Source organism: Schistocerca nitens, chromosome 4 (assembly GCF_023898315.1).
Source record: "Schistocerca nitens isolate TAMUIC-IGC-003100 chromosome 4, iqSchNite1.1, whole genome shotgun sequence".
In the NCBI taxonomy this organism is placed as follows: Eukaryota; Metazoa; Arthropoda; class Insecta; order Orthoptera; family Acrididae; genus Schistocerca; species Schistocerca nitens.
The window spans coordinates 637,517,056-637,537,977 of NC_064617.1; the positions used below are offsets into that span (position 1 = coordinate 637,517,056).

A 20,922-nucleotide genomic window follows, 5' to 3' on the forward strand; every position below is an offset into this window, starting at 1 on the left:
CCACCCCGCGGCGGCGGCGGGGGCGGCCGTCGGGGCCGGCATGGGCGGCGGCGAGGCCGGCGTGTCCGTGTCGGCGGCGTCGGCGCCCGCGGGCTACCCGCTCTACTACCACCACCCGTCGCTGCCGCCGAGCCCCGCCACGAGCCGGCCGCCGCTGTCCAGCCTCGTCTAGCAGGCCGCCGCCCCCGGCGCCCCCGGCGCTCTCTCGCTACACTAGTCAGCTGCGTCCGCGGCACGCCACAGCCCTCAACCAGTTACCAGCGCACCGCCCGTGCGCGACACCCGTATGCCATCTGACTTAGCTACTCACCGATCAACGAAAGCTTACCCTTAAGGTTTATCGCTTTTACGAATGGCATTCAAAACCCGTGTTGCAGGTTACTGTTCCAGAATGAGAAACTTTCAGTAATTTTTGAGTACATTTCTCGTTGGGGACAGCGGTCTGACTAAAAGTACTGTGAGAACGGACGCAAACAGTCTGGACCGCAAGAACGAAATGTATAACTGTTTTTGAGGTCGAAACTGTTTGTGTCCATTTTTGATAACTTTTTCTTCGTTAGGACTTCACAACACATTACAAAGTAGATATCGATAACTTTAGTACAGGAATGTCCAACCCGCTGCCCGTGGACAGCATGCGGCCCAAAGCAAGTATCAATGCAGCCTAAAAAATGAGAATTTTTCACACAATCGATAAAATACATCCACAAAATTCCTATCAAATAAAGTTTTGATCAACAGAGTAATTTCAATTTGAAACTCTCGCCCCAAGATGCTATTATCTCATTCGTTCATTTTTTCCAGTGGTTATTGTTAATGTTAAGTACAGTATATTATGTACGGCCAGAAAATACTCGTCTTCTTCCAATGTGGCCGAAGTAAGCTAAAATGTAGGACATCCCTCCTCTAGTATTCCATCTACGTACATACTCCGCAAGGCACCATGGGAAGGATACCACTCACCATGCGAGTCATTCCCTTACCTGTACCAATCTCAAATGCAGCGAGGGAAAAACAATTGTCCGTATGCTTTCATACGAGCCTTGAGTTTTCTTATCGTGTCTTCACGATCCCTATGCGAGATACGTTCTACACTCTGTCGCAGACGCTGAATACCCCAAACTTAATCAATAGTATTTCGCGAAAAAGAACACCTGCTTCCCCCCCCCCCCACACACCCCCCCCCACCCCAAGAATTCCCAGCTGCGTTCATGCTGTCTATCCCTAATACTTAAGTGTTCATAGAACCTACCGGTTACAAATCTAGCAGCACACCTATGAACTCCTTCGATACGTTACTCTTACTTCCACATACTTCGCAAGCGCTGCTTGGCGGAGGGTACCCTATACTACTTCTAATCATTCCTTTCTCAGTTCCACTCACAGAAAAAGCGAGGAGAAAACGACTTTCTAAATGCCTCCGTATGAGTCCTAATCCCTCGTACCTTGTCTTCGTGGTCCTTAACACGAAGTTTATGTTGGCGGTAGTAGGATCGTTCTGCAGTCAGCCAGCCGGCCGCGGTGGTCTCGCGGTTCTAGGCGCGCAGTCCGGAACCGTGCGACTGCTACGGTCGCAGGTTCGAATCCTGCCTCGGGCATGGATGTGTGTGATGTCCTTAGGTTAGTTAGGTTTAAGTAGTTCTAAGTTCTAGGGGACTAATGACCACAGCAGTTGAGTCCCATAGTGCTCAGAGCCATTTGAACCATTTTTTTTTGCAGTCAGCCCCAAACGCCGGTTCTCTTTTCCAAAATTCTTTCAATAAACCGCAGACAAACATTCGGTTTCCCTACTACAATTTTTACAAGCTCATTCCATTTCATACTACTTTGCTTCATTATGCACAGAGACGTAATGGACGTGAGTGTGCCGAGCGCCACACTACTAATGCTGTGTTCGAACATAACGTGTCTCATTTCCCTACTCACCTGCGGTAGCTTACATTTTTCTACATTTAGAGCTATCTTGTATCTTCGTACAATGACTCAACGACAACACCTTCCCACACGCCACAACATCATCAGCAAAGGCCACAGACTGCTGCTTACCCTGTGCTCCAGACCATTTATGTATATAGAAAACAACGATCCTGTCACACTTCCCTGACGCTCTCATGACGATACCCTTATCTCTGATGAACATTCGCCGTCGAGGACAACATATTCGGTTCCGTTAATAAGTCTTCGAGCCACTCACATGTCTGCGAACCTATTTCGTATGCTTGTACGTTACTTAACGGATGACAGTGTGGTCCCTTACGGAAATCTAAAAATGTGGGAATCTGACTGTTACATTTTATCCGTGGTTCGCTGTGTATTATGCGAAAAAACTGCCTGCTGAGTTTCGCATGACGGTTGCTTTCGAAAGCTGTATTAATTTGTGGCCACAAGCATTTCCGTCCATACAGAGCATGCTGAAGGATATCACTTACCACTGATAGTCATTCCCTTACCTGTTGCACTCGTAAATGGAGGACCTGACAAACAGTTGTCTGTATGCAACCTTAAGAACTTTGAGCTTTCTTGTCGTATCTTCGCGGTCCTTACGAGATATATGCTGGTGGCAGTTCTAACTCTGTTACTCTCCAAACTTTATCTTTGGAAATTTGTGGTAAGTTCTTATGGGACCAAACTGCTGAGGTCATCGGATACATTAGCTTACGCACTACTTAATCTAACTTACGCTAAGGACAACACACACACCCATGCCCGAGGGAGGACTCGAACCCCAGACGGGGGGGCTACCCGGCGCGGCCAAACTTCATCAATAACGTTTCGCGAAAAGAACACTTTCTTCCCTCCAGGGATTTCAATTTGAGTTCGTTTAGTATTACCGTAATACTCACGTCCTCATAGAACCTACTGGTTACAAATCTAGCAGCGCGCTGACGTCTTCTTTTAATCCGACCTAGTTCGGGTCCCAAACACTCGAGCAGTACTCAAGAAAGGGTGACACTAATATTCTATATGAGATCTCCTTTACAGATAAGGTATAATTTCCTAGAATTCGGCCAAAAACCGAATCCGACCATTCGCCCGCGCTTCTCTTTCTTCCATATTGCCCGCGGTAGTTCGATTTCCCTAACTGTCTCAGTACCGGTACGGCGGACATCGGACAGGTGACGGGAACGCACTGGACACATCGTAGCCTGAGCTGTCAGGCTCTACGAGTACTAATATGTTGGTGGCAAAACACATAAGCGTTTCGGCTTCTTGTCGATCACTGGTGGCCCCAAAAAATGTTAAAACAATTTTATTCAGCGCATTTTTGTACGTTAATTTTATTACTTTTCATCATTAACTTTATTTTTATTTTTCAATCACTCCAGGACGCAGTCTATTCCTGGATAATATTTACGAGGAGCATCGATTGGTACTTGACGTATGTCCACAGAAACATGTTTTGATCGGTCAAGTGATGACAGTTTATTGTGAATTTAAGTCACATCATCCCCGATTTTGGTAGTTGTTTCACGTTACACGGGACTGTCACCACCTCTTTTTAATTTTGCTTACTGCTTCATTGTATTTAATCAGGGATCTGTTTCTGATTCCTAATTCCGTTCCTCCGTTTTTATAGATAGGACGTTCATAATTGATGATGGTTTTACCAACTGAAGAAAGTTGAGAACTTTGCCTACCCACGGCAACTGTTACTCTGTGGCATTCTGTAGTAGCTCGTTATGCCATGTGACATAGAGTTCGCAAGTAACCATCTTCTGATATGACATTATAAGTCTACATTTTTATATACGAAGAGGGCCGTTCTTTGTGGGGCTTATGTTATCCACATCCAGCTCCCTAACTAGATGATAATATTTTCTGCCTTGTTCAAATGTGTTTACTCACTACTTTAAAATCTCAGATAATTTTATTTCCCCAATATCAAAGTATTAGTTTATAAAAAATTTCTGTACAGATATACACCAAAATATGCAACTTACAAGTTGCGAAACCGCTTGTGTAAATCTCTAATCCACTTCAGTAAATGCACCTATTGCGGACTATTGGACTTTTCAAAATGTCAAATGTGTGTGAAATCAACTGCTAAGGTCATCAGTCCCTAAGCTTACACACTACTTAACCTAAATTATCCTAAGGACAAACACACACACATGCCCGAGGGAGGACTCGAACCTCCGCCGGGACCAGCCGCACAGTCCATGACTGCAGAGTCTTAGACCACTCGGATAATCCCGCGCGGCTATTGGACTTTTCATTCAGTTTTATATTTCAGTAATTTTTATACCTTTATGTAAACACCTATGTTACACTGTATGAATGGTCAATCAATTGTGTAATTTTTTGTGTTCTGAATATCGAACTGCTTTTCTAGCGTCAATCACTTCACGTTTCCTTATTTGTTTTTGTTCTACTATTGTTACTCTTAAAATTTAGATGACTACCAATGTGCTAGACTAAATTCGCTTTTCCTTCGGCATTTTTCCTACCCTCAATCGGATGTTCCTTTACAGTCAGAGAAAACGAGTCAAAGGTTTTCATTCTTTCATTTGACACGGAAACACATCACTCCGCTCAGCACCAGATACACACTCGTACAACACGTACACACTTTATTCATATAAAACATTTTAATATTTGGCTGGGACGAAGTTCTTAACGATGGACATTGCTCCAGAAATAAATTAATGTGGCTCCAATCTCCTGGTCCCGACCAAGGTTTTTCAGAGGTTTCCCTTGAGCATGGCGGAACTGTGAGCCCCTCCCATTTATTCCGAATTGGGATGCGCCGTTTGCCCGACTCTGTTTGTCCGCCAATTGGATGAATAGAACCGTGACTCTTTTAATGGGTCGGATCTCGAACAGCTCGCTCCACTCTTAGGGGTGATGAACAGAAAAAATACAGAAATTCGTTCTTTCAGTTGTTGAAAACTAATTTCGCCATTATCTTAAACACCGGGTGCTATTCGTGATATCACAACAACTATACTGCAGTTACATGCACTAAAACTACAACAGCAATGGAACTGTTATTACTATGCCCCATCGCTACAATCTTCGTGTTGATTTCGCAACAGCAACTTTTAGCTAATGGTTCGAATTTTTTAACGACTGAAATGTTTCCACGGCCACTCAGCCTCGAGAGGTACGCTGTTTGAGTGGTTCATTGATCACCGATCAAGGTGGAGCTGTCATCGACACTGGACATATTACAGAGGAAGGCCGTGAAGATTCAGATATCCTGTGATTTCCCAAAACCGCTTAAAGTGACTGTGGATGGTTGCTTCGATAGGGCACTACTGATCGACTTTTACCTTCTCTGCAACTTTTATCTACTGATCACTCATTTCCTCTCATCTTCTCCTTGCAACACGACATTGAGATATGTTACAATAGCGTACCCGTTTTAAGTTAAAGAGTAATATAACCTTTTTTTTGTTGCTTATGTTGTGATCTTCGGTCCAAGACTGGTTTGATGCTGCTTTCGATGTTACACTTCCATGTACAAGACTCTTCATCCTTGAATAAATGCGGCAACCTGATCCATTTGAACCTTTTCACTGTATTAGTCTCTTGGTCGTCCTCTACAATTTTTGCTCCCTCCCCCTCCCCCCCCCCCATGCCACCAGGCATACTTACACGCTTCTCTCTAGCAATAAACTGATGATCTGATGATTTCTTTATGTCCTAGAATGCGACCTACCAACTGATCTCTTCTTTTAGTCAAGGTCTGCAACAAATTTCTACTCTTTCCAATTCTGTTCAATGCCTCTTCATTAGATACACAGTCTATCCATATCTACATAAATAAGCAGCAAGCCACCGTACGGTTGCGGACCTGGAGAAGGGGGGGGGGGGTATCTTTTCTTCGTGAAGCTTACGCGAAATATGTATGTTGGCGGCAGTAGACCCGCTCTGTAGTCAGCCTCAATTGCTGGTTGTCTAAATTTTCTCAGAAGTATCCTCGAATAGAACGTCGCCTTCCCTCCAGGAATTTCCAATTGAGTTCCCGAAGCATCTCCGTAACACTTGCATGTCGTTCGAAACTAGCGGTAACAAATCTAGCAGACCGCCTCTCAACTGCTCCGATATCTTTAATCCGACCTGTTAGGGATCCCAAACACTCTATCAGGACTGAAGAAAGGTCGCACTAGCGTCCTATATGCGGTCGTCTTTTACAGATGAACCACCCATTCCCCAAATTCTCCCGATAAACCAATGTTTACCTTCTGCGCTCCCTAACACAACCCTCACATGCTCCTTGCAATTCATATTGCTTTGCAACGGTATGATCAGATATTTAAATGACGTGACTGTGTCAAGTAGGAAACCACCAATGCTGTATCCGAATATTATGGGTTTGTTTTTCCTACTCATCCGCATTAACTTACATTTTTCTATATTTAGCCGGCCGGAGTGGCCGTGCGGTTCTAGGCGCTACAGTCTGGAATCGAGCGACCGCTACGGTCCCAGGTTCGAATCCTGCCTCAGGCATGGATGTGTGTGATGTCCTTAGGTTAGTTAGGTTTAATTAGTTCTAAGTTCTAGGCGACTGATGACCTCAGAAGTTAAGTCGCATAGTGCTCAGAGCCATTTGAACCATTTTTTCCCTATATTTAGAGCTAGCTGCCATTCATCACACCAACTACAAATTCTGTCCAAGTCATCTCGTATCATTCTGCAGTTACTCAACGTCGACACGTTACCGTACACCACAACGTCACCAGCAAACAACTGCAGATTATTGCCCACCCTGTCCTCCAGATTGTTCAAGTACATAGAAAATAATAGCGATTCCATCACTCTTCCCTGTGGCACTCCTGTCGTTACTTTTGTCTCTGATGAACACTCGTCATCGAGGACAACATACTGGGTTCTAATATCTAAGAAGTCTTCAAGCCATCGCATATCCTGGAACTTATTCCGTCTGTTAGTACCATCGTCAACAGCCTACAGTGAGGTGCTGTATCAAATGTTTTTCGGAAATCTGGAAATAAGAAACATACCTGTTGCCCTTCGTTCATAGTTCACAGGACATCATTTGAGAAAAGGGCAAGCTGAGTTTCACATTAGTGATGCGTTGTAAAACCGTGCTGATTCGTGGTCTCTATGAAATTTATTACACTCGAACTCATAGTATCTTCTAGAAATCTGCAGCAAACAGATGTTAAGAAAATTGTATAATTTTTTTTTTTTTTTTTTGGGGGGGGGGTCCACTCTTTTACCCTTCTTATACACTGGAATCACCTGCACTTTTTTTACAGTCTCTTGGGACTTTGCATTGGACGAGATATTCGCAATAAATGAAAGCTAAGTAAGGGGCCAATGCCGTAGTATCCGGACCTGCGACTTAATTGTTTCCAGTTCTTGCAGCTGTTCCTCTACGCTACGGATACTTATTAATTATTACTATCTTCATTTTTATTACAAAATCTAAAAAACAAAATTCGTATCTAAGTATCCTAACTGACAGAAGTTTCTAAAGAACATTAAATTATATAATAACGCACTTCAGTTACAGGTATTTTCATTCAGAAGATATTTTTAACTTAACAAGGAATACTTCAGTAAGTGCAATAGTCCATTTTATCATTTTGTTCTTGTACAATTTTGTTCTAGACGAATTCTTGTCTTTCTTTGGTTTCCTCGTCAGTGTTTCGCACGGGATCAGAGCCGGCACTATTTAGGCTCATGTATGACTCTGCTGTGCTCTTCCCATTCTATTCACGAAAATGTAATATTAGAGTGAGTCGATTCAGACGTTGAGTTGAAACGAGACGGAGTACTCGCGCACTCATTTGTTACTGTCCAAAGTACATAGGACCCTTTGTCTCAAAGTTACGTACGCACTCGTCTACTAGCTGCAGGGCAAATTGCGGAACTCTGGTAGTGGGTTAATGGACACTTCCTCGAAGTTATTTTAACATGTTTGATTCCGTTATGTAAATAAATGTTCTCTTGAGCATACCGAGCATTCGATGATTGCTGGGTGAAATATTCTCATAGCTCGTCGGGAACTCAGTCTTGAAGAGCAACAACGTTTCGGCTGAATCTGCACCTCCTCTTGTGTTGTGTGATCCTACTGACCGATCTCATTATCTGGATGAAACCACAGCTTTAATTACTAGTTACGGTGACTCAAGAATCACGGACTAACGTCTACAAAGCCAGATTATAAGTGAAGTGGGCACATACAATTGCAGATGCTTGGTGGTTATATTGCAAATCCCTATGTGGCTTATTTTTGTTATACTACATTGTGATGACTTGATAAATAACTGTTTCTCATTCTGGAATACTCATGTGTAATCTGCATTTTGAATGCCATCGCATTTTTAAAAGATGCTGCTAATGGACGCTATTTCCGTGTGCGATAGTCTATAGCCTGTGAAACTGACACAGACAGGGTGTGAAATACTCAGGAGCTCTCATTATAAAGTGAGGTACACAAGTGAACAGTCATATCGATGCAGACGCTTTGAAACCCTTCCACGAAAGAGCAGCGCAGTAACGAATTCTGAACGGTTTCTAGGAACTGTCTTTGAAAGTAACTGCTTCCCATTAATTGTTTTGATTAAATACACAGACCGTGTATAAACACGCTTATAAAAGTGAAATAGTTCTGATAAGCAAAAGTGAGACGTTTAAATGAGAAAGAGAACGGTACCAGACGGACATCAGAATTAACGCAAACTGAATTTTCTGAATGTTTTATTCTACGAGTACACTTCATGTGACAGAGAAAGCATTTTCTTAATGTAATAATAGGAAACTATTTCCTGCCTCTACGGGATGTATGAGTTACCTTTTTGTTAAATCTGTGTAAAAGTTGTTTTTTCTGAATCAACTCCGAACAAAAATTTCAGAATCATTGTGTACAAATTTATGTATCATTTTAATATAAACAACTTTAATTTCAGTCATTTTATTTACTATCTTACATATGTTTTTCCTTATTTGCAAATCTAGCTACTCTGATTTAGTGCAACTGAGAAATACAATCGTTAGAGTTTATCAACTGAGGTGATCATTGTTTTTCGAATATATTGCTATTGTCAGTGCTACAGTTAATATTTGTAACACTTTTACTGTTACTTCACGTCTAAGAAATCTGGCTCCATTTAGAATGCTTTAGTAGCTAAAGCTTACAAAGGGCTTCCTTCTTCTGTTAATCGAGCTAATCCCAGTGCAATGACAGCTCTTAATCACTACTCTACCTTAGAAACAAGTAGTATTATGACAGCGCAACTCAAACCGTAAAGTAACATCCGAAACAGATCCCTGGTACATGAAAGTATTAAAGTTAATTCAGTTACTTAAAAAATGCGACCCTGGTGTTCTCTGTTAATGATTGACTCAGAGCTTTTGGAAACAGTAATTATTTAAGGCTGTAACAAGCAAAGGCCGGGCCAACTGTCAGCTCATCGTTCGAGTACTTCTTTGCTGCTTTTCTTTCTTTGTTTTCTTTGTACTACTCGAAAACAGCGTTTATAGCTTTAATGAAATGATAATTCACTTGTTACAGCCAGACCAATAGTTTGCAAGAATGCTTTACTGCTTTTCATGAAATTACGTGAAAAGCCTTGATGAAACGATATGTGAAACAGAAATGTTATCTAAAGGTCTCCACCCTCAGTATTTAGCTAAAGGATAAATTGCACGTTAAGGTTTCCCTACAGTCGTTGAAATTTGTGTGAACTGTTAATTCCCTGCGCCACAACGCTACATTTGGGATTCAGCTGAAACAGTAGTACAGAATATTGTACGAAATAAAATTATAGTTTTTCACTAAAACAAACTTTCTCTGATTTTTCGAAACGTGATGATAACGTGAACGCAGTGTCTACTGCAGAATCTAAGGACCAGACTCAGTGACAGTGACAGTTTGCTTAGGGAACCAGTAATGTTTCAGTGACAGAAGATGTTCTCTTTTAAGTAAAAACAATATTTCCAATTTCATCACTCAGTGGGTTGTTCATTTTCATTTACCTCAAACTAGAAGAATTTCTTGCGTCGAACTTATTCTAGTGACTTCTATTCCAAGTTATGTAACGAATTAAAAGCATTAATTTGGAACTATTCTTTAAACGATTCATTTGTACAAATAGTTATTTATTAATAGAAAACTGTTATGTAAATAACAAAACGAATCAGCTTGTAAATTTTCATCGTGACGTTAGATAAATTAGTCTCGCACAAAGCCTATTCATTCTACAAATAATGTATGTATTTATTGTAATTACTGATCTGATGTGTAATAAAATCAAAAGTAATATATGCAGTAAGAGTGTAATGATGAATGACATTACTATTTATCACTTGCATAATGTTTTGTTTCCCTTCTTGTTCTTCAACAGGTATAATTCGAAATTACTTTCATAAATCATAAAAAATAGTGCCTCTCTCAGAAAAGCCAGAAAATATATCTCTGAAAACACCGTTAACCAGATCTACGAAGTACCGAATTTTTTCATAACAGTCTCCTGAGTTTTATCATCGTCACTTAGAGGAAGCAACAACTAGCAACTTACTTGTTCCGTTACATAGAAATTTAAAATTTGGAAATCACAAAGTAAGTTACACCTAAACCACTACCAACAGTGAACACTGAGGGGAAGACAACAAGGCAATAAGCAGTAAGTGAAACAAACTGATAATCTTTGATACTGAACTCCACAACTCAACGACACTTTTCTCTGAAACAGCATTTCACTGAAGCACAGAGAGATAGTTTATTCTATTAACGTGGATGCTGTTTTCTGAGTTGCTAGTCAGCAAATAGATTAATGACACATGTGAAAGGTTCTTGGCGAATATCACTCTGAACGTTGCAGCAAACGAAATCTTGGGCTGTTACTGTGGTCGCAAGAGATAACGGTGTCAAAGAAGCAGACGCTGATTGTCACTGTCATCATTAGCATTCTTATAGGTACACAGCCTAAATCACCGATTATCTGGACGTCTACAGCAACACCCCAGTTACAGGTAAGTGATGCGAATCGCACCATGTAAGACATACGAATACATGGATCGAATAGAGTCGCACTATGCAGTACGGAGTTAATCACGTCTAAGGCACTGTGAACAAGCCAGACAGCAGCAGGTAGCTTACATATCGTTGGATATGAGCAACTTGTGAAGAGTCGTGCCCATTCTTCAGTTTCACTACCAACACTGCACTCTGAAAAGCCCCTTAGAGGGCACACCATCTTCGGTTTTTTAAAGTGGGGAAATACCACTACCTTTGTTCTTTCATCTGTCCTTTGTGGCAGCCTCTTCATGCCACAGTAGCTCATACACACAATGGCCACAAGTGTTTGTTGTATATATCCCAGTCTCTATCCTTCCCTACAGTTCTTGATGTCTACGGCTCCAGCTAATATCACGAATGTTATATTCCCTGCTGTACTAACACGTCTTGTGTTTCATCATCCTGATCCTTTTCCTAGTATTTACTTTCGCATTACTTTTCTCTCCGATTCTTTTGAGATTTCTTATCTCTTCAGTCCACTTTATTTCCATCATCCCTATACAGCACCACATTTGAAACATTTCTTTCCTTTTCAGGTTTTTCCAGTGTCCAAATAATTCAGTTCCCTAAGATACAGTCCCTCCCATGAACCATGTACCTTGCCGTTGGTGGGGAGGCTTGCGTGCCTCAGCGATACAGATGGCCGTACCGTAGGTGCAACCACAACGGAGGGGTATCTGTTGAGAGGCCAGACAAACATGTGGTTCCTGAAGAGGGGCAGCAGCCTTTTCAGTAGTTGCAGGGGCAACAGTCTGGATGATTGACTGATCTGGCCTTGTAACATTAATCAAAACGGCCTTGCTGTGCTGGTACTGCGAACGGCTGAAAGCAAGGGGAAACTACAGCCGTAATTTTTCCCGAGGACATGCAGCTTTACTGTATGATTAAATGATGATGGCGTCCTCTTGGGTAAAATATTCCGGAGGTAAAATAGTCCCCCATTCGGATCTCCGGGCGGGGACTACTCAAGAGGACGTCCTTATCAGGAGAAAGAAAACTGGCGTTCTACGGATCGGAGCGTGGAATGTCAGATCCCTTAATCGGGCAGTTAGGTTAGAAAATTTAAAAAGGGAAATGGATAGGTTAAAGTTAGATATAGTGGGAACAAGACTTTTGGTCAGGTGATTACAGGGTTATAAATACAAAATCAAATAGGGGTAATGCAGGAGTAGGTTTAACAATGAATAAAAAAAATAGGAGTGCGGGTTAGCTACTACAAACAGCATAGTGAACGCATTATTGTGGCCAAGATAGACACAAAGCCCATGCCTATTACAGAAGTACAAGTTTATATGTCAACTAGCTCTGCAGATGATGAAGAAATAGATGAAATGTATGACGAGATAAAAGAAATTATTCAGGTAGTGAAGGGAGACGAAAATTTAATAGTCATGGGCGACTGGAATTCGTCAGTAGGAAAAGGTAGAGAAGGAAACATAGTAGGTGAATATGGATTGGGGGGAAGAAATGAAAGAAGAAGCCGCCTTGTAGAATTTTGCACAGAGCATAACTTAATCATAGCTAACACTTGGTTCAAGAATCATAAAAGAAGGTTGTATACCTGGAAGAATCCTGGAGATACTAAAAGGTATCAGATAGATTATATAATGGTAAGACAGAGATTTACGAACCAGGTTTTAAATTGTAAGACATTCCCAGGGGCAGATGTGGATTCTGACCACAATCTATTGGTTATGACCTGCAGATTGAAACTGAAGAAACTGCAAAAAGGTGGGAATTTATTGAGCTGTTACTATCGACTGATGTTTTCCAAACGATTAGTAGCTAGGCTTTAGGCTGCCCCTTGAAATTTTTGAAAGAAATTTCCGCCATTTGACTGTTAATTGTTCATTTATTTTACACACTCATGATTAACCATTCTTTAGTGCATGCTGATATGTTAAAATTTGTCTGATCTCTCTGTGACATGTCATCGTCGAATAAAGTATGTCTGGTCTTATAGACCAGTTGTCGTATTACAGGATGGGAGTACATATCGAAGCTATGTACTATAGCTGACATTGGGCACAGTGAGAAACCATTAACATACAGTATGGAGTATTTAACAGCTAACGTATTCCTGTGGCTTGTATTTATCACCTCTGTTAATCTCTTTCTCTAATTTTATTACGGTGGTCGTTTTCTCTGTCCAGGTCGCAGTCGAAAGAGAAAGTTGTAGATTGAAATTTCGTGAAGAGATCTCGCTGCAGTGGAAAACGGCTTCGTTTTAATTATTGTCATACCAAGTGGCATATCGTATACGTAACATTTTCTTCCCTATTTCTCGATAATATAAAAGTAGCTGTCATTCTTTGAACTTTTTCTACTAAGTCCTGCGTCAGTCCCATCTAGTACGGATCCCATAGCGCGCAACAGTACTCCAGAAGAGGACGGACAGTCTTAATGTAGGCATTCTCTTCATTGGTCCTGTTACATCTTCTAAGTGTTCTGCAAATAAAACGCGGTCTTTAGATCGCCTTCTTCACAACACTATCTACATGATCGTTCCATCTTTACTTCGGTAGCCGGCCGCGGTGGTCTAGCGGTTCTGGCGCTGCAGTCCGGAACCGTGGGACTGCTACGGTCGCAGGTTCGAATCCTGCCTCGGGCATGGGTGTGTGTGATGTCCTTAGGTTAGTTAGGTTTAAGTAGTTCTAAGTTCTAGGGGACTTATGACCTAAGATGTTGAGTCCCATAGTGCTCAGAGCCATTTGAACCATTTTACTTCGTTAACAGCCTCGCAAATATTTCCATAACACGATGACAAACTGTTTGAAATTCAGTAAAGGGTGAAGTCCACCTACAAACTTTCAGAAATTCTTCATGGTCGTTGGTCGCTCGTTACAGAGTAATAGTGTAATTTATTCGGTTTGTTACCGCAGTCACCCTTTCTTCTAAAAAAATACGTACACGGACCTTCAAAAACGTTTACTGTGCAATAACCAAACCCTACAATGCATAAAACAACCCTCAGACGCATAAGTACTGTGGTGTGGTTGCAGTCGTTGTGGCAACAGCTTAAAATAGCGCCGTGGCATTTAATGAATCCACATATGAGATGCAGATCGGCCAACTGTTGATCAGTAATAAACGTGTCCAAACTGGTGCTTTGTATCATTTTTAGCGTACAACTGACACTGCCAGACAATAAACCCCGAGACAGAACAGAGCAGTACTGAATGCAAACTTGAGGGCAACGAGGTAAGAAGGGCATTACTGACGTCAACAACAGGTACTGTGAGCGAATGGAGCCAAGATACACGGCACTTGCCGTTGACATGTGCCATATTGTGCTTCGCTTTTAGCACAATGCAGGTAGAGTTCTAACTGTGGCAAGAAACCAAACGAAAAGCAACATCCCTGTAACGTGCCGCCAGAGATCTTGGGTCATTTAAATCAAAACACTCAGAAGGTATCTCCGTGAACAAACTCTGAAAGTTTGTCGGTGGAGTTCTGGTTCATCCTGCAAAAACTCTATTCTCTAGTTTTTATCTTCTATGCTGCAGTTAAAAGAGTGAATGTCAGTTACCAAATCTACATAATACGTCAAAAGTGAAATAAAATGGCGCCAAACGGAAACAGTACAACAGTAGCCATAGTGTAACAAAAAAAAAAAAAAGTCTGAATTCCTAAGGGACCAAACTCCTGAGGTTATCGGTCCCTATAATTACACACTACTTAAACTAACTTATGCTAAAAAAAACACACACACCCATGCCCGAGAGAGGACTCGAACCATCGGTGGAGGGGGCCGCGCAAAACGTGACACAGCGCCTCAAACAGCGCGGTCACTCCACGCGGCCGTAGTCTAATCTATATACATATATACACATTTATGTGTGTGTAAAATTCAATACACCATATATTCCAAATTGCAGGACTTTGAAATTAGGAGAGGGGTGGAAACAAGAACAGCTTTAGGCCTTGGTGTTATCTCGGAAAATCAATATCTATAGTTTTATGTGTAAGGAAAAGTCCTGACTGACTCACTGACTCATTACAGCCCAGACCGCTAAGGATAGAAACTCGAAATTTGGAGAGGATGTTAATCTTATGACGTATGCATTGTTTAAGAAGAAAATTGTCAAGATTCTACCCCTAAGGCGTGTTTATGAAAATATGTCGCTATAAAACTATTTTTAAGCTAGAACTACGAATACTGGCATTTCATTTCTTAGTCGGAAACAAAAAAAAATGTGTTTCAGCATTTTTGGAATCCAACTCATTAGTGGGCGAAATAGCGGGGAAAACTTTTTTTTTAAAGTAGGTCATCATTAAAGAACTACTAAAGCATTTTCAAAGCTACATTTATGAAAATTGGCATTTGACTTCCTGGTTAGAAATTAAAAAAATATGTGTTAAAGGGTGAAAGTTTCTATGGCAATATACAAGAACTCAAATGTTAGGATTAACAAAATCTCCGACTCCTACCACAATCACTTTTTGGTCGGAAGTTCATTCTGGAAAGACCATACTTCTGTGGCCTTAATTAGCGTGAAACGTTTAGAAGGTATAGCAATTTGTGAACTATCTCAAAGGAAGCTACACTCATGTTCAGAAGAAAAGAGAACAACTTGGACGACTAGAGAAAGGACGTTCATATTCACAGGACATGGACGTTAGTATATTCTGTAGCAGTGATTAGTGATTTTAGTTAACCTGGTTCAGCATGTGTCCTGTTGCCAAATAGGCACAGGGTCCGCCCTGGGCCTTGATAACTTGTTCTATGCGTGATGGCATCAACGCGTATAAGGCGCGAATAGCGTCCTGTGGTATAGCCATCGATACTGTACTCACCTGGTTCCAATCTTCATCTGTGGTGGCTGGCATTGGGCCACAGTCCTGCATCTGTCGTTGCACTATATATCACACATTTTCAACTGGCGACACGTCTCGTGATGTGGTGGGTCTGTGACACGAAGAAGGCAAGTGTTCATGCAGCAACATATGGTCGTGCATTGTCTTGCCGAAAAATGGCGTCTGGGGTGTGGTGCAGAAAGGGTATGGCTACGAGTCGCAGTTCTCTGGACACGCACCAGCTATGATTTTTGGTTGTACCCAATAGCACCCCACACCATGAGACCCTGAGCTGACGCTGTATGTCTGATGCGAATGCAATCACTGTGATGCCGCTCCCCTGTCCACGGCGAACCAAAATACGGCCAGCATTTTCAAACAAACAGAACCTAGACTCGTCCGAAAATACTATTTAATGCCATTTCTGTCCCCAGTGACGTAATTCCACAAACCATAGCCGTCAGTCAAGTTTCTGCACACTCGCGAAGGGTAGGCGCATGTAACCCATGCCGTAATAATCAGCGACTTACTGTCACCTCTGATGTGTTTCATTCTACTATTGCACCAAAGCCGAGGAGGACGCAGATCTGTAATGACATTCGTACATTCCCAGAGGTGGGGGGAGGGGGTAGGGGGTTAGGTCTGGGTGGTGCGACCTGACATATCTCGTGGTGTTCTACGACTTTCTGTGAACCATTCTGCACACACCTACTGCACGGCTAAAACTCTTCATCCCACACGAGCTACAATTTACCAGACGAATGCCTCACATTCTTGCATGCCACTAATACACCCTCTTCCAAACTCACTGATTTGCTAGTATGGTTCAGGTAGATGTCTGCGAGGCATCCTGCACGTCTGCTGAAGTCACATTGATTCATTACCTTCAGTTTATAGCGACAACGAGAGCCGCAGGAGCACTTTACTAGTAGGCGGTGTTGCGTCGCGATATCAATGTTGACCTGTACCTGCAGGCAGATATGTTTCAAATACTAATCATTTCTGCAGAACATACTAAAATACATATCCTGTTGTGTGATGTCCTTAGGTTGCCCCATAGTGCTCAGAGCCATACATATCGTGTAAACACAGACGTCCTATCTCTATCCGTTCAAGATGTTCTGTTTTTTTTTTTTTTTTTTTTTTGGGTCATGAGTGTATTTAACAAGCAGAAGAAAAGCAGTAGGGGAAAAGCTACTATAAATACAGAAAAGAACAATGTCAAATTACGACCAAAAAAATGGGTGTAAGCACTATGGGACTTAATATCTGAGGTCATCAGTCCCCTAGACTTAGAACTACTTCAACCTAACTAACCTAAGGACATCACACACATCCATGCCTGAGGCAGGATTCCAACCTGCGGTCGTAGCAGCAGCGCAGTTCCGGACTGAAGCGCCTAGAACCCCTCGGTCACAGCGGACGGCAATTACGACCAAAATGTGCATATTTCGATAATGTCAGACTCCGTATTTTCCATTACAAAGTACGTATTACGTGACTGCATATGGCGTATGATCTTAATCATAATCTCAGTTTAATGATAATTAATGAAAAGGAATATCTATTGGCTGTAGATTTTTGGTGGTTAGCATGAAGACCTCGAAATGTATTAATTACCTGGATATATCGAACTAATCGACGCCATCCTGGTAAGGTGCTAGAAACAACAGACCATTCTCTCAACTTGTCAAGTACAATGTGCTGTGTGTGCCGTCGGTTTCTATATCCTCCATTGTTCTCTGAACAAATTCCTGTCGTGCCGTTGAGCTTCCCGGAGTAAACACAATTCTCAATCGCAAAATATTTAACCATCAGAAGTCGACATCATCTTTGAGGGCACCGTACTATTGCTGTGCCACGGGAGTCGCCACCAGGAAATGTTACGACTGTCTCCGCCACACGTCAGTGGTCACACCTATAACCTCCCGTCCCCATGGAGATTATATAGGTTAATTAATGATTATTATGTTACATTCCTCTTGTTTTAGTTGACCGTGTATAACGAGACTTCGTTCATTGTTAAATGCAATGGTGTGGTGCTAACTGATGGAGACGCATTAAGAACTGGTAAAATTTAATTTATTTCCTTTATCACACTGCACAAACATAAACACACTATTATTCAAACTGTGTGCCACTACTATTAAACATAGGGATAAATCCTTCGCTACGCAACCGCCTTTGGCTCACGCAGCCTACACCTTCCACAGCCTCTCAACAACTGCCTCTGCTTGAGACTCTCTGAGCCACTGGACATTGTCGCCCTCCAAAGAACAACCACTTACGGATACTACGCACCAGTAACCTCACATCCCCACCAAAATAAAACTAGAGCTAGGTTACCTTTTGAGGGGACTCAGAAGTCCTAGCGAAAGTTATACAATCAAAAAATCAAAATTTGAAAATCACACTAATTAGTATTTCATGTCAAAGTAATTGCAATAAGTATCTGACCCTGAGAACAAATGACTTTCAAAATATAACTAATGTTAATTAACCTTATCTCCACACACATAAAACATGATCAATGTATATAGCAAATTAAATATTATTTAATGACAGCATGAACTTTACACATAATTTACTTACTGTCTGTTAATCAGCAAGAAAAATGTAAAAAAGACAAGATAATGTGACTGACACAGTTTCCCTTTTGTTGGAGATATCAAGCTTATTAGTTATTACACACATGAATCACAGTAAAGAACATAATTGACACTAAGGAATGGAATCTGAATAAATGAGCCTAATTTTAAATAACCTAATACAAATGTAAAACCTATGTACACAAAAGCATTGACACTATGCATCTGTCAAAACTACAGTCACAGGCATAACACATTTTATCAATTAACTATTGAAATTTGTAAATTGGCACACAGCACACAGACAACTTATACAAAAATCAGTACATACCTTTAAAGAAATATTTTCCATTTACAACCAAGTTACATTGAGTGAATCATTTATAAGCAAAAGACATTTTGTTGGCTTGAGCACTTTTCGCACCATAAGAAAATATTGGGTACTCTGCTTTGGGGCCCTACCTATAAGCTGAGCAGAACTACACATGATTTCACTAGGGGAAGTGGCATCGTCGCCGCTGAGGACTCACAAACACTATACGTAACACAGCACTTGTTACTCTGCTTTTATCACTGTCATATGTGTTGAGCTGGTCGTCACACGCAGTTACGACGTTTGATGCAAGGGAAGAGTGACATCGACGCCGCAGGAGTCAGGAAGAGGAGCTGTTGTTACGCCCATGAAGAATCGCCGCATTCCGCCGTACGGTTCGTCGGCGGCACTTTCCCGTTATGTTGACAAGTGCCGGATGCCAGTCAGCTGTTCGTGACGTCAGCCACCTCCTCCTCCCCAAAACCGTGGCGCGACGGGCGTCGAAGGTCATTGGCAGGCAGGCATGAAAACAATAAAATAACATTACGGCAGCGTGAGGTAACAAAAGACTAACGTGCTGCGAACTTAGCTGTGCACTGTTGCCCGCTTCCTGAAAACCAAAACACACGCTACAAGCGTCGCTCCGTTGTCCACTGCTGCGCCTGTCACAGGACATAAGAGAAAGTCACACGATATCAAACACAGAGAATAAAATGCACTCACTGCAGCTACAGACTACAGTCTTCAACATCTCACAATAGTTACCGACTGTTGTCCAAAGTTTTGTCCATCAGTAACGTAGCATATTTATAACAAAACACAGTTCACTAATTGACATATCCTTGTGATAGTTCAGGACACCATATTTATTGCTACACCAGCTCATCGAAATGCTTTGAGTACTTGCTGTAGAATTTCTAAATGCTCTTCCCAAGATTCGGTACGAATCAGAATATCGTCTACATATAGTGTGACGTGCTTCAACAGTTCTTCTACGAGTACATCATCCAATATACGCATAAAAGCTGCCGATGATATCGACAAACTGAAAGGCATTCTTCAAAACTGGTATGATCTTCCATTATGTAGAAAAGCTGTATACTTTCCACTGTCTTCATTTAACAATAATTGCCAGTAACTACCAGTGAGATCAAGACTACTCAAATATTTCACTCCTTTGAACTTTTGCAAAAGACAGTCTAAACTTTCAGGTTGATCACGTTGCGGTAGAATAATGCGGTTCATTGCGCGAGCATCAAGAACAATGCGTACTGTACCATCCCTTTTTCCTACAGCGTGTATTGGGTTCGAATATTCACTGTCTGATCTTTCAATTATCTGATTAGCCAACATCCTTTTGATTTCCTTGTTCACTGCTTCTCTATTCGCTAAAGGCATTGCATACGATTTGCTGCAAAATGGTTCATATTCCTTGACTTTAATTTTGCAAACACAGCCTTTAATTAATCCAGGTAATTTTGAAAACAGGTCAACTTTGCGTCTCAGCACTTCCATTAATTCCTCTCTTTGTGCTTCCGTCAAGTTCACTAACGTCTGAATCTTGATTCGAATACCGGTCAGAGCATCTTCATCATTATTCTTCTCTCGCAGAGCAGGATCTTCCTCAGAATCATCATAAGTCGCCAGTTCCTCTTCTCCTTGGAAACGCATTAGCCTCATCTTCACGCACCCAGCGCCCTTATTTTCTTCATTAATAAATCCTTTAAACATTACCTTCTTCTCGACATTATTTATTCTCGTCCGCAGACAACCCTTTTCAAATTCAATACTGCACCTCATTTCAGTCAACCAATCGATTCCAAGAACTAATCCGACATTAAGAGATCCCACAATTAATACGCTCTGCTCATACTCGTCTTCATTGATTCTAAACTTCAATAGAGCATGACCTTTAATGAGTTTGCATCTATTACCTACAGCACTGACAATACGTACGCCGTTCATGGGAAATGTCGGGAATGGCACCAGATTATTTAATTGTGAAAACGATTTTCTGAAATTGCACTCGCTTCGCTCGCTGAGCCCAGTAGTGCGTCCACAATAATTCCACATACCTCCACCTCTACAAAAGGCATTAAGATTTCTTGATTATTATTTTCATCCTCTCGATACATATCGTCTTTAATATCATCTACCCGTTCACACTTGATTGCGTTAATCGCTACATCCAACCCATTTCTTGTAACTTGAGTTTCGGAGCGGGTCGTCTTCGA

The 20,922-nt window shown here is 41.6% G+C and overlaps 1 protein-coding gene across 1 annotated transcript in view; it reads left to right on the forward strand.

Annotated features, from left to right (window-relative positions):
* The window catches only part of LOC126252480 (homeobox protein HMX3-like), a 46,113-nt gene extending 45,941 nt beyond the window's left edge, over positions 1-172 (forward strand). The window contains exon 5 of the mRNA XM_049953375.1: positions 56-172. Within this exon, the coding sequence (XP_049809332.1) occupies positions 56-172 (117 nt within the window). The remainder of the gene's footprint in view (positions 1-55) is intronic.
* Positions 173-20,922: the final 20,750 nt, after the last annotated feature.